The sequence below is a fragment of the Loxodonta africana genome, chromosome 10 (genome assembly GCF_030014295.1).
Source record: "Loxodonta africana isolate mLoxAfr1 chromosome 10, mLoxAfr1.hap2, whole genome shotgun sequence".
NCBI classification, from domain to species: Eukaryota; Metazoa; Chordata; class Mammalia; order Proboscidea; family Elephantidae; genus Loxodonta; species Loxodonta africana.
Window position 1 is genome coordinate 44014380 of NC_087351.1, and position 14258 is coordinate 44028637.

Below are 14258 nucleotides of genomic sequence, written 5' to 3' on the forward strand. Positions count from 1 at the left end.
TAACAGCCAAGACATAATGAGCAACTTTTCATCACACTGAAAATATCAGTGATAGTCATAAAACAAATTTGGGGAAAGCCCTCAAGCACCTTAAGTTAACTCAGCAAATGGTTACTGTGGCTATCGATGTGCCATATTTGCCTATTAGCTGAAATACCACCCAATCTTACCTCCCCCCACATCCTACGGCTAAGAGTCATAGCTGTATGAAATAGGGAGAAAGTGGGAAGGGAGGGTGAGGCAGGGGATGAGGGGAGTTGGAAAGGAGTTGCAAAATTCAGTGGGAAATTAGACAATAAACTATCTTTTGGTGCCGTGGTTAGTTATTTGCCGTCGATATTCTCCAGCTTGCTTGTGTACTTTGTCTGTAATCAAGGTGAAATTCTAAGGTAGTTTGTTCTGCAAAAGCCTGTCTTGTATCAGGCAGGCAAAGGTACTGGTCAATTTTGTCCTGAGGGGAAAGGCTCTTTATTTGGCTTTTCATGTGTTCTTGTTTAAGGCTACAAAACCAAAGTTGTCATGATCAGAGATTTCCAGCAGGGGGTGCAGCTGCTTCTACAGGGTAAGTTCTTTTGAAGCCACAGCACATCCAGCATCCGATGGTAGAAGCTGAAATTATGATAACATTTTTCAGGACTGTCATCTCTTTTGATCCTAAAAAGACCATACAAATTAATATTTCATTAGGATGTGTTGAAGAACTACAATTTGTGGAGAAGAATATTTAAATAAAAAACCTAAAATGCCTGACTGAAATCTTATTCTGCTAATTTTCTCCCAAAGTAAGTGAAGAACAAAGCTTTGGGTGGTTTTAATTATCCAGCGCAGCAGAACAAGGGCTTAAATTTTTTATGTTAGATAAGAAAACTGGTTGATCTGAGTGGGCTTGGTAATATGTATTATATCTTTTTCATATATATATATAAATATAAGTTCCTTATTTTCTCAAAATTTCCACTTTTGGGTGGGGAGGGTCGGTGTGTAAAGAGTTTCTCTGAAGGATGGCTCCTGATCAGTTTCTAAAAGATGCCATCTCATCCTTTAGTTTTTGTTTTATTTTCTATTCTTTATTGCCTTTTATTTGTAGGTATCTAATCGTTTTTTTAACCTTTTCAACCACAGAGTTTTAGCCCTCAATTCTCATTTTTAGATTTCTTTTTGTATGGCAAACTATGTATTTTATTTTTTAAGAAGAGCAAATAACATAAAAACAGTAAAAGTGGTTACTTAATTGTCCTGGCAAGCAGTTTGAGACTATTGGTATTAATAAAGAACAAAGTCCTAAAATTCCAGAATTCCTAAATCAAAATGCCTGATGTAAAACTAAAAATAATGTCAGCTATGAATATAATAATAATGAATATTATCATTTGATAATCATGGCTTTTTTCCATTTTCTGGTGTGAAAATGAAATTTCAATTTTTTTTTTTAATATAGCATCCCGTAACTGAAAATCATACCTTCTTCACATTAATATTTCCCTTAAAAACCCTAATTTATTTGACTTTGGCTTATGTTAACATATTCCTTTCCCTATAAAATTTCTGATTATTCAGGAAAATAATTTTTAAGTATCTTCAGGGTGGACACCGTATAGTACATAAACATTTCACTCAATAAATAGGACTTTAAAGTAACTGTGTATTTTTAAGGGCTTTTAGTACAAAGATGAAGAAATGCATTTAAATGCGTGAACTTTCCAATCTATACAAGTGGTGTTAGTATCTGCGGCATTAGTACCACATTTTAATGGTTCCACCCCCTCTTCCCCAATTTTCTTTTTTCCTCCTTTGCCCTCCTTCTGTGCTTACTTCCTTTGCAAATTTCCACAATATCCTTCTTCCCTGCCTATGGTTTGTAACTGAGAGAAAGAAGTACCTACAGATCTTACTTAACCTCCTTGGTAGCATTCAGGTGTAAGGAAGTGGATGGGGTAAGGAATTTTAGTCATACTCCTTTTTTTAAAATGAGTAAGAGACATACAGAGAAATTAGAAATGTCTCTTTTGCTTTTGTATACTAAGCTTACTTTTGAGAAATGTGGAAAGTAGAGGGGCAGGAGGATGGAACAAACGAACAGAACTTCTGCTGGAATATTGTGACAGATCTACTGACAAATATTTTCCAACAGATTTCTACCAACAGGCAGTTTTTGTTTTTCTTTACTGACAGACCGTAAATGTACTTCTGGTTGGCAGCAGCTGCATCATTCTAAGTCTAAAAAGCAACCCTGGCTAACTTCAGTACCTTATGTAACATAAGAAATAAAAAAACAACTTGAATTTAGAAGGCTTTTTATATGTCTACTGATGAACTGTTTTCAATGCAGGAAATAAATCTTTTCCCAGAAAAGAAATTCTCTCCAAATTATTATTATTTTTTTAGACTTAACAAATTGGAATAGATTTGTGTTTTGCTCATGCTTTTTTCTACTGGCAACTATTTTAAGGCCTTTATATAAGACTGATTCTGGTGACCTTGGGAAAATCACAGGACATCAGGCTCCTCAACTGTAAAACGAAAGGCAGTGGTTTCTCCGGTCCTTTCTAGCTCCACCATTCAATGTCAAATGCTCAGATGAGAAACACACCAGAAGCCCAGTGTACCCCCAAACTTGGGAAATTTCTAGAATTTCCAAAAATACTGAGTATATTTAAAGCAGCAAAATAAAACTGAAGTGGCCGATGGTTCCTAAAGTTTGGCTCGTAGCGTTGAGAGCAGGGGTCTTTGGGGCCGCCCTAAAATCCTTCCCGAGTCTTGCCATCTTGTTTAACTTCCATAAAAACGGACTGAATCAAGAGCCTGTGTCCCGGTGCTGTGTCCACGGAGAAATGGACTCCTTTTAGCTCCCCGGTGGAGTTTTGCCTTCTGGGTGAGTATGGCACCACGTCCCGGGCAGGTGATGCCTGTAGCTGGCGAGCGATCCCCAGGCAGAAAACTGGCTGCACACCCACGTTCCTGCTAACAAGCCTGGGCGCGTATTTTCCTCCCTTGAATTCTTTAATGCTCAGAGGTCGTAGGGGGTTTATCGAGAAGCAGTGAGCGCCCATGCCGTTTTGCAACGGCTAACACAATATTAGGCTCCTTTGCAGTATTGTCGGTTGCTCTGAGTTGCGGCCAGAAACAGGAACAGAAGGAAAGGGAAGGCTCGGAGATAACCGTGCTCCGCGCTGCACGGTATGCAGCTTCCAAAGCGTGGAGGATGGGACCGAGAAGCAGCAAAATACGGAGAAAGGAGAAAGCGGAGGAAAAATACTCACGCCAATGGGTAAAAGGGAAAAGGTGAGAAGGAATGGAGTAGGAGAGAGAACCAATAGATGGAAGAGGGGAAGGAAGAGAGGGGAGGGGCAAAAACCAATGAGGGAGCGGCGACGCGGGCGAGGACGCGGCCCCGCGCGCTCGCTTCGCTCCCTCTGGCTGGAACGCTCGCTCCTTCCCATGCTCCTGGGAGACGAGAGCAGGGGCGGGGCCGAGCCGGGCGCGCGGCGAGGGAGGCGTCGCGAGGTGAGGGCGGTGGGGGCGGGGGATTGTGGGACGGGCAGCGCGGGGACGCGCGCGCGCCCCCGCCGAGGCTGCGCCGCCGCTCCGCCCCCGGCCGGGTGTGTGGCTGTGCGCGCGCACGTGCGTTCCGGCGGTGCGCGCCCGGGGAGATGCTGAGGTAAAGTTCGGGAGAGAGGGAGAGAGATCCGTCAGCGCGAGGGAGCTTGAGTGGCCGCCATTACTGAGCCCGGCACCGCGGCGGCGGGAGTAGGGGAAGGGGGGAGGGACGGGGCCGCCGCTGGTGGCGGGGAGGGAGGGAGGGTGGGTTACCAAGCAGCGGGCGCCGTAGGGCTTGAGGTTTCGGGGCGTGTGTGTTGGGGGTGGGGGGAGGCGGCTGAAGGGACGCGGAGCTCGGTGAGCGCGCCGGGGAAGACAGGCGAGCAGAGAGTGGAGGAGGAGGCGGCGGCGGCGGGAGCGCTCCCCAGGAATGTCGCTGCCGCCGCCACCGCCGGGGCCGCTGCCGTTGAGGAGGAGACGGAGGAGACCGACGGTGTTAGGTAGGACCTTGCGACCCCCTGCAGTTCCGGGCCTGCCTGCTCGCCCCCTCTCCTCACTGTTAGAGACCCTCCCTCCGCCGGCTGCCCCGCTCGGTCGCAGCCGCGGTTAGTAACCAGTTCAAGGGGGCTGGGGCCCCGCGGCCGCCGAGGGGAACCTGGCGCCGTGCTCCATCCTCCTCGCAGGCCGGGCGGGGAGCGGCTGGGGCGGGGTGGGGGGGATACGGTCGGCTTGAAGGGCACAGAGGCCGGGGGAGGGGGCGTTTTCGCCACAGGTGATGGGGCCGGGGTCGGAGGAGGCCTAGTGGCGGGCGATCGCGTCGGCCCGGGCCGGCGTTCGCACTCGTTCGCTGCCCTCACTTGCCCTGGTCTGGGGTGGTAAGTGGGGGAAGGAAGGTTGCGGTGTGTTTGCTGGGTTGCTGCTGTTAACGAGTTCCACCTGGAAGGGGGAGACAGGGTGGGTGCATATTCGCAGAAACACTATCTCGGTTGCAAACTTAAATGCCTTTCAAGAGGATCGGCCCTTTCACTTTTTCCATATCTCCCTTGCTTCTCCGGGGGTTCTCTTCACCAGTTTCCCATCTGCTGCTAAAGCTCGGCGTAGGGTGAGAGAAGTTGCACTGCGCAACCAGAACACGAGCCTTTTATCGGTTGACTGCGACTGGGGTGAGGCTTTGATACTGAGTTTTCGCTAGAATAACCTCTAGATTTTCCCTGTTGCCTCTAAAGAAAAGTCTCTCGGGGTGGGGGTGGGGAACCGCGCGGGAGCGCGCGCTCACTTATCCACACACAAATACGCTCACTCCCTCACACCCTGCCTCTACAGTTTTATTAGAAATGTAAGGGAGGTGGAGGCTCTTGGTGTAGCTCAGGCTGAAAGATGCTCAAAGTAAAACCAAACTTAGGACGGTTAGTGAAATTCCAATAAAGTTGTGGGGGAGACGCTTATACTTTTAGCATATGATAAAAATCTAGTTTGAGGGGATGCTTAATAAATAGAAATTTAAATGTTTTAAATTTACACCAGAATAGGCATATAGGTGCGTGTATGCGCGCGTTTTTGAGTTTGAATTCTCATCGATAATTCGCTTTTTCTTTTGTGATAGGTGAGAAACAATATGCTCAGGAATAAAACAGTGAAATGCGTCGCTGCATTTACTAATGTTTGCTTGTGATACTTTCTACAGGTGTTCGTGGTTGGAGTGGGGAGTGCTAGCTCCACTTAAAAGAGAAATCTAAAACCAGTATTCAGTTTGTACAGCATATTAAGGAGTGCTAGATATCTGAATTAAGGATCTCATTCACGTCAGGGAAGTGAAGATTTATCCGTATATAAAATGGTTCTTTTTACAAAAATTTCAAGTGCAGCTATTCAGAAAAAAAATTAACATAAGATCTATTACTTGGAAATGTTTTATTGTCATTTCCAGTGTGTTTCTACTTTAATATGATAGAACGATACTCTTATTTAGTCTTTATACATACACATACTAACCATAACTGTAGCCTACTAGACATTTTCCAGATTAAGGTTTTGCTTCCATTTTAAATTACTCTCTTAGTTTCGCTCTTTATTCTTTGTAATTGACTCAAGTTTCTTGTGTCTGTAGTACATAGAGCAGAGGAAGAGAGTGCTAAGTGTCTGTCACAAAAAAAAACCCTGAAAATATATATCTCCAAGAGCACCAAAATGGTTACTGTATGATTGAATAAACTGGATTAAAAGACTGTACACCTATACTTTTAACTTCCAAGAAATAGGGTTATTGATCTGATTGACTCAAAGCAGAATCAGTTAGAACAATATTGATGATTAAGGTAACAGTGCATTTGGTTGTCATGTGTAAGCTACTTTTTTTTTTTTTTAAGTCCAGGTCATCAAGTCTTATTTTGCTATTCCTTGTGCTTTAATTATTAAGCCTGTAGGCAAGTGGAGTATGTCACTTTGACGTAAGAAAGAATTTTCAGAAAATTCTGGTGTTTTTATCCATTTTTAAATTTCTCTCTCCCTCTCCATGTCTAAAATACTTTAGTAATTTAAAGTATGTATTGCAGAATTTTTATCTTAATTGTGTCACATGGTACTTATCCCAAATGTTTTGAAAACTGTTCTGTCCCCTCCCCCCCCCTTTTTTTTGCTTGAAAGTCAGATTTAGTATACATATTGTTTTGGAGAATGTGACTTATTTTGACCTTAGAAGTTAAGATTTTTAAGGAATAAAATATTTTATTTGCATTAGTTGTTTGGAGTTGAAATTGTGTACAGTTTAGCATAATAGTTTTGTAATTTCACTTTTTTAGTTAGGGAAAAAGTCACATCTCATGAAGACTGTACAAAACATTTACTTTTTCAACCTTAGCAAGGCTTTAGGTAAGTGTTGCCTTTGGTATTCACTTCTTAAATACGAAATAGCACAAGAGAAAATTTCTTGGTAGCTACAGAATAAGTTTTAATTGTCACGACTTTAGTTTCCATAGACACTATTTTTAAGAACTATTTGGCCTGTAAGATCCATGATGATTTCTTGCACACCAAGAAGATATATAGATAATGATATAATTGACTCAAAAAACATTGTGTAGTATTCTGTTTTAGTAATAGCTATGTTCCTAAAACTTGAACATATACCAAGGGCATTTGATTTCTAAAAGAACTGTCAAGAAACTTTGATAAAGTGAATAATCATTTGGTAACTTGAGTAATCAGGCTTTAATTTGTTTAAGTGAAGGCTTTGCCCATTTGATCAAACTAGGGAAAACCATATTAGAAGTTAAAAAAAAAAAAACAACTTGACACTGAGAATTTTAAATATGAATTTTGAGTTAGTTTTCAAACTCTGTTCCTTGGGTATTTTTCCTAGATGCCTTGAGATGTACTCTGACAGCGCACCCTCCCAAACCAGGGCAGCTTTTATTTTTATCTGTTAAATGTATTGTACTTAAATATAAAATTTCTTTGGGAAAAGGGATCATTTTCATAGAAAAATTGAAAACCTCTGATTGGTTATTCATTAACTCAGATTACCCTTATTTAGTGCCTACCATGTACCTGGCCTTGGGGATACCAAGATAATAAGACCTGGTGTATGTCATACTTTAGTTGGAGAGGTAGTCACAAAGGTAGTAACTATAAAGGAGTAAATAGTTACAATTCATAAGCAATGCAGAAAAAGTGAACAAACATTTCTGTCAGTCTCTTTGGGAATCCTTTTCAGAGGAAAAAGTATTTTAATTTGGGTGTTTTAACTGCAAGTATAAGTTTGAATGTAAGAGAGACCGTAAGCAAAGGTGGTTATTTTTTCACTGTTTTAGAGGTTGACTGTCCATACTGCCTTAAATTTGTAGTGAAATGAAACTAGTTGTTTTCGTTTGATTGTGTCTGTGTATTTTACTCCTTAGAGTTAAAATTTACTTGGGAAAAGAAGAGTTACGTGTAACTTAGATTTCGGGGTTAAAATATGACTAGTATGTGTCAGTTACCTAGATTCTCAAGCTTTTCATCTTGAAGAGGTAATGGTGAAAGTGAATTTTCATTTTTTTTTTTAGCTTCGCATTAGATTTAGCCTGTTTTATTATCCCTAACCACTATTTTTATTGAGCCAGGTAGGTACTTAGTGATACAAGGAAGTATATAAAATATTGCTTCCTGCTTTAGAAAAGGTTATAGCTTTGATGGGGAGAGGAGCCCTGGTGGCACCCTGGTTAAGAGATCAGCTGCTAAGCAAAAGGTCAGCAGTTTGAATCTACCAGCTGCCCCTTGGAAACCTTATGGGGCACTTCTACTCTGTCCTGTAGGGTCACTATGACTTGGAAACCACTCAACGGCAACGGTTTTTTAACAAATAGTTAAATGCCAGATGAAGACAGAATAGAAAAGCTATATACAAGGTAGTACAAACTGATGTTAAAAAATCTGTTTGGGGAATTTAGGTAAAGGAGATATCACTTGAAAGTTCAGTAGAATTGGGATAAGTGAGGCAAGAAGACATTTAGGTAAGCTAATGGCAGTGTGGAGAGTCCCTGGATGTGTCAAATGGTTAAGCACTTCACTACTTGCTGAAAGGTTGATGGTTCGAACCCACCCAGAGGTGCCTTGGAAGACAGGTCTGGTGATCTGCTTCCAAAAGATCACAGACTTGAAAACCCTGTGGAGCAGTTCTGCTCTGCACGCGTGGGATTACCATGATTCAGAATCAACTCGATAGCAACTAGCAACAATAGTGACAGTGTAGACCAAGAGCATAGGGATGTGCTAGGTGGATTGATGGGTGAGGAGGAAATTAAAGGTAAAAATATGAAAGTATCCATTTGTACCTTATGAGCCAAATTGAAAGATTTGGGGAAAAGTATTAATGCTAGAGTAATAGAAAGGATTATGGGGAAATAAAAATGAATACGTTGGAATTGCTGTTTATCATAACTGCTGCGTTTGACATTATTAAACAGCCTTGGAAAAACTTTTAGTTTAACTTCTGATATGATACAGTTTGTTCATCTTCTTCCTGTTGATCATGTCCTGTTTCTGATCCAAAATTCTATATTTACCTTTTCAGGGCCAAGATAACACTTTTCTTTTTTGGTTCACTGTTAAGAGAACTAGTAGAAAATTAATCTTCCTATGGCCTGGGGACTCGAAAGGCCCGGATTTCTTTTCTCTATTAACTATATTTCTTTATAAAATATGTAAGTATAAAAATATAAAATAAGTATTAAATGATCTCTTAGATGATTTTCTAAAGTTCTATGCTTGTTTGATCTTAAAAATTATATTAGTGATCTTGGGCTTGCTTCATTTCATTACTGAATATTCGTTTGTTTTTGGAAATGGTTCAGGTGAAACTCAGGTGATAACACCATCTGCTGCTGAAACTGGCTAGTTTTTTGTCTATCGTAGGGGTCTGCAAACTGTGGTCCATGGGCCAAATGAAGCATGCTACCTCTCTTTTGTATAATGACTTTTTATGCTTTGAAATGGAAAAAAATGAAAGAAATTTCTGTAATATGTAGAAATTATATGAAATTCAAATTTCAGGGTCCGTAAATAACGTTTTATTGGAACACAGCCATTATCATTCAAGTATTGTCTATGGCTTCTTTTGTGCTATAATGGCATAGTTGAGTAGTTGCAACAGAGACCATATGGTCCATGAATCCTATATTTACTATCTGGCTCTTTTCAGAAAAAGTTTGCCAAATTCTGATCTATTCTAACTTCTACTGATCTTTTATTTATTTGAATTCCTGTTGCATTTATTAGTTCCGTGGTATAGCATATTGTCTTTTTCTCCTCAGCTATAGTGCTATGTTGTTATTAGTTGACATCAAGTCAGTTATATGGTACTATAATGCTGGTTAGAAGTGGCGGGGACAGTGTTTTTAGCCTTCTGTTTTATTTTAATCCATTCCTTCTTTTAAGTCTGTACCTTTCCTAAGACCCTTAATTCTATTAATGTCTGTATTACCAAGTGTTTCCAACACTAAGAAAATTGTTAAACATTACCTATTGCAGTTTATATGATGAAAATAGTGGTTCCCCTCTTGTATAAAAACCAAAAACCAAACCCAGTTGCTGTCAAGTTGGTTCCGACTTGTAGCGACCCAATAAGACAGAGTAGAACTGCACCAAGGAGCGGCTGGTGAGTTCAAACTGCCAACCTTTTGGTTAGTAGTCGAGCTCTTAACCACTACGTTATCAGAGCTCTCGCGTCCTGTAATGAGTGTCAGATTACACCTTTCTCCCAACTTCTCTCCAGTTTTTGATAATGGGAAGACATATACAGGAAGGGAGGTGAGCATATCAGTAGTAGCACTAGCTTAGTGAACTTCCCTATACATACCTTTGTACCTTCAAAACCTTGACATAAAGCTAAACAGAGTAGCTAAGCACAGTAAATACTAGCTTGGTGTAAATGAGATGACCTTTGATTCTGTTTTCACCACAGAATAAGGAAATGGACTGAGAAGATATTAGAATAACTTTCAGCCATGACTTCAGCGACATAATATGTTGGGGAAGAGTTGTAGATTAAATAGTAGAGTAGGCAATCAGCTTGTTTGAAGTAGTTTAGATCATAGTTTACAAATAATTTCAGCAGTGAAACTTTTTTCAAACAATAATTACTTGAAATATCAAAAAATAAAAATGGGTAAACGTAGAATTACCATTACTAAGAGCATTTAGGGAGTTCCCAGACTAATGCCTACTTGGGCCGTTTTGGAAGTGTATCCATCAAACCTTCAGGTTTACTGTTTTAAAACCCAAGCACATGTGAAAAAAACTGAATTTTTTGGTATACCAGAGTATTCTGCTATACCAGACTTCATGGGCCCACAGCAGTATGGGAGTTTTGTACATTATGACAGCAAAAGTAGCTTCAGGATTGCCTAGTGGTTTTTGAGCTGAATGTTCTGAGTCTGGAGATTGATTCATTTTTTCACGAAATATTAATCGAGAACTCATGTCCCAGGCACATAGTAATTCTGGTTGCTGGAATTACGGTAAAGAACAGAACAAATAGAAAATCCCTGTCCAAACAGTGTAATTCTGAGTCCTGCCAAGGTATGCTTCCAGAGTATTTCTCTATCACTGCATAAATTGTTGAAATTTTTAACAAGTTCTCTTTTCGTTCACCTGATTATATCTTGTGTAAAGATGAATTCATAGGAATGATGGCTCTGTAGGGACTTATATGGTAGAAAACTTAGTTCAAAGGTAAAATAAATTAGTACGGAATATGACTGGCTCTCGAACAGGTCTAATTATTTAGCTATCTTATTATATGTTAAAAATTGCTTTTTCATTTTTTCTTCTAACTTTCCATCTTGCTGATGAGTTTGTAATTGAGAATTAACAACCTCAAGAAAAGTAACATCAATATTATACTCTATTCCTCTTTACCCAGATATGCAGTTTTTTTAATTTTTAAACTGTTGTGGACAAATTTGCCTAAGATGGTAGAGTACATGACAATCTTTGGACTTGGATTTGTCTTCTCTTTTGAATATTTGGAAACCCTGGTAGCATAGTGGTTAAGTGCTAAGGCTGCTAACCAAAAGGTGTAGGCAGTTCGAATCTGCCAGGTGCTCCTTGGAAACTGTTGGGCAGTTCTACTCTGTCCTATACAGTCTCTATGAGTCAGAATCGACTCGCCGGCAGTGGGTTTTTTGAATATTTGTTGATATAAAGGGTATTTTATTTATTTAACATAAGATGGAGCACTTAAAATTTCAAAGCTCCTATGTAATTAGGTTTTGAAAATGTAATTTTCTGTAAGAAATAATTGTGATTGTAAAATGTTTTAAAGTCTTTAAGCAACCAGATATTATTTTGAATCTACTCTATATTTGGGATTATACTCTTCATTTTTTAAAATTAGTGTTTTAAATGTCATAAAATTAGGTTACTCTGGCTGAATACATTATTATAGATCACAGTTAGCGTTCATTCTGGTGGCTTAATTTTTGATTAAATTGTTGGAACATTGAAATACATATTTCCCCCATAAGTAGCTTTAGAAAAGCTTTCAATGAATAAATTACAGCATTTACTTAGTAGACATGATATGCTTTATTTCCTTATGCCAAAGAGTTAAAAACATTTTTATTTTAATATTTGTTAAGATTTGTGCATTTATCAAGTATTTTACTGAGTAGTTATTTTGTGGGAGACACTATTCTAGTGTCTTGGAATATATTGGTGAAGTAAACAAAGGTCTTTTTCCTTGTGATTCCTTTATTAAACCTGGAGTGGGTTGGGGAGAGAGATTATGTTAATGACAGATAATAAGAGAAGTTGTATAGTAAGTTAGGAGGTAATACGTTAGCAATGGGTTTTTCTTTTTTTGAGAATTGGAAAAACTAAGTGCAAAGGCAGAAGCATGCTTAGCATGTTGAGGGACAGTTCAGTGTTCCTAAGTGTAGCTGGAGCAGAATGAGGAGAATAGGTAGTATTTAGGCCATTGAAAGAACTTGGCTTTTTTACTTTTAGGAGCCACTGGAGAGTTTTCAGTAGAATAATGGGAGACTCTGACTTAAATTGAAAAGTAACACCCTGACTGGTATTAGTAGACTGGGGAAGGGGAGCAGGAATGGAAGCAGGGACACTAGTTTAGAAAACTTTGGTGTAGTAGTCTAGAGTCAGAGATGTTGGTGGATGGAATCAGGGTTATAGGAGTAAAGATAGTGAGTAGTAGTAAATTCTAGATATAAATTTGAAGGCCAGCAGGAATTTCCTGATATAATACAATTATTTAAAAGCATAAAATATTTTTTAATTATACCTTTTATTAATGAATGCAGTATAGAAAGGTATAAAACTAAAAAATTTTAGTTCTGTAGAATTTTTTTTCACATTTCATGTTACTATAAATCCATTAAAAGAAGCATGTTTGTGTTTACATGGCTTAGTAAAATTTCTTAGAAACTTATTTTTACAGGTAGCTTCATTTTGACATACAATTAATTGGGGGATAGTTTCACCCAAATACATGTATTATTAACTTCTATAAACATGCTTATCTAAGTATTTCCTTGAAACAAAATACAAGTTTATAAGAATCGTAAAGGCAAATGAGAGACTGTGTTGCAGACTATTAAAAGCAGCACTGTTGTGTGGGAAGAAAGCAAAAGATTGGGCAAGAGACTTTTGTCCTAACCCTATAACTTCGAGTAGGTCATTGCTGCTTTTATCTTGACTTGTTCATCAGTAAATACAAGCATGGTGATGGATGTTATGAGAAAATGAGAACAAGTTACATGAAAATAAGGTTATATCAAAAGTAGAAAAGATATTCTTGGGCTGATAATCAAATATTCCCTTTGAACATATTTGAAAGGAAAAAATTCTCAGATTAGATCAAACAGCCCACATGTAGTTGAGGACATCGGCCATTAGCTTATTAGTAGAAGCAAGAAAACAGATTATTTTCTCACCACTGGGTGGGGGTGGTGGGAGTAACCACCTTGGTTATTTGTTAATAGAAGACAGTTTTGACCTGGATGTCGGGGGTCAGTGGATAACTCATGTTTATATAAACTATCCTAGTGTGTGAAGTTCCCTTGTAACTTGTTAAGCCAACGTCATGAGATTTATCCTACGCCCACCCCACCCCAATAAAGTGGTAATACCATACTCACCCAAATAAAAGACAAAATCCTTTTGGGAGCAGATGATGACAATTTTTTTTTCTAGCCCAGAGTTTCTAGGACTTTTTTTTAAATCTGCAAACACTTTTTTTTCAAACAAAGGCTTATGAATTTAAAAACAACAACAAAAACCCCATACCTATTGCCTTCGAGTTCATTCCGACTTAAATATTGCAGAGTAGAACTCCGTAGAGTTTTCTTGGCTGTAACCTTGATGGAAGCAGTTCACCAGGCCTTTCTTCCGTAGACCCACTAGGTGGGTTCAAACCCAGCCTTTAGGTTAGCAATCGATTACAAACAACTTGTGCCCCTGGAGGCACTGCTCTGGTAAGAGAGAAGGAGAGGGCAACTATTTGCCCACCACCCTTCTTCCTCACCTCTAGGTCAAAAACTTCCCCCGTAGTTTGAAAATCACTGTACGATGACTCCTGACATAAGCTTTGGAGCTGACTTCAAAATACCAGTAGGTAACTTGCCTGAGAGCATTATTAGAAAGAAGGACGTGGATGTTCCTCGCTGTATCTAATTGGCATGTTTACTGTAAATTAGTGTGAAAACCAGAAGTGTCACGTGAGACTATTTTTAATTTAAGCTTTAATATTCATTATTCAGAGATGGTCACTATCAAATTAATTAGGATGTATTGAAGCCTCAGTATTAAAACTTAAACTCAGTGTAATAATAGAGTTTTATTTCTAATATAGATAAAAAGCTTTCCTGTTTTTAGTGACCATTGAAGGGTGGTGACTTCGTGCCTCCATTCGTCCTCATTTAATTCTAAGACCTTTTTCTTGAAACTCTAAAACTTTTAAGTGGATTTTATGTTAGGGTGTTTTCATTTCTGCTCTTTTTATGTCGTGATATAGAGTGTATCTCAGTATTTTGGGGTTTATGCTCTAGGAGAGTAGAAGTGATTCTCTTAATGTATAATGGTATCTAGAATTACATTATGTTTGCGTAAACCTATAGGAAATATTAATAAAGATGTGACTGTTATGATGAGAATTAGGTTTGTAGTTGATAATTTTCTATAATAACTCAGGTCCTGTTAACCAGTTTGTCTCTTCAAGTGGAGAGGGG

The 14258-nt window shown here is 39.2% G+C and overlaps 2 protein-coding genes across 5 annotated transcripts in view; one reads left to right on the top strand and one right to left on the bottom strand.

Moving 5' to 3' along the window:
• The first annotated feature begins 3602 nt into the window (after positions 1–3602).
• Positions 3603–14258, top strand: part of ARHGAP5 (Rho GTPase activating protein 5) — a 66587-nt gene continuing 55931 nt past the window's right edge. For 2 of the 4 annotated variants that reach the window (XM_003408746.4, XM_023546101.2), the window contains exon 1: positions 3921–4037. The gene's annotated coding sequence lies outside the window, so the exon portion shown is untranslated. Of the gene's footprint in view, positions 3659–3920; positions 4038–7034; positions 8718–14258 lie in introns of those variants that run through there. The other 2 variants (XM_010588577.3, XM_064292383.1) reach the window with 2 other exon arrangements.
• Positions 3807–10494, bottom strand: LOC104845781 (uncharacterized). The gene is made up of 2 exons (XM_010588889.2): positions 10349–10494; positions 3807–4473 (listed from the first exon to the last, which is right to left on the bottom strand). The coding sequence occupies exons 1-2, from the start codon at positions 10492–10494 to the stop codon at positions 3807–3809; spliced, it is 813 nt and encodes a 270-aa protein (XP_010587191.2).

Excerpts from the sequence above, each read along its gene's own strand:
- LOC104845781 (XM_010588889.2), bottom strand. The coding sequence starts at position 10,494 with ATGAGTTCTCGATTAATATTTCGTGAAAAAATGAATCAATCTCCAGAC. Across the intron at positions 4,474-10,348 it reads CTGTGGGCCCATGAAGTCTG|GTGGAACTCGTTAACAGCAG; the intron begins GTATAGCAGAAT and ends TCCCCCTTCCAG.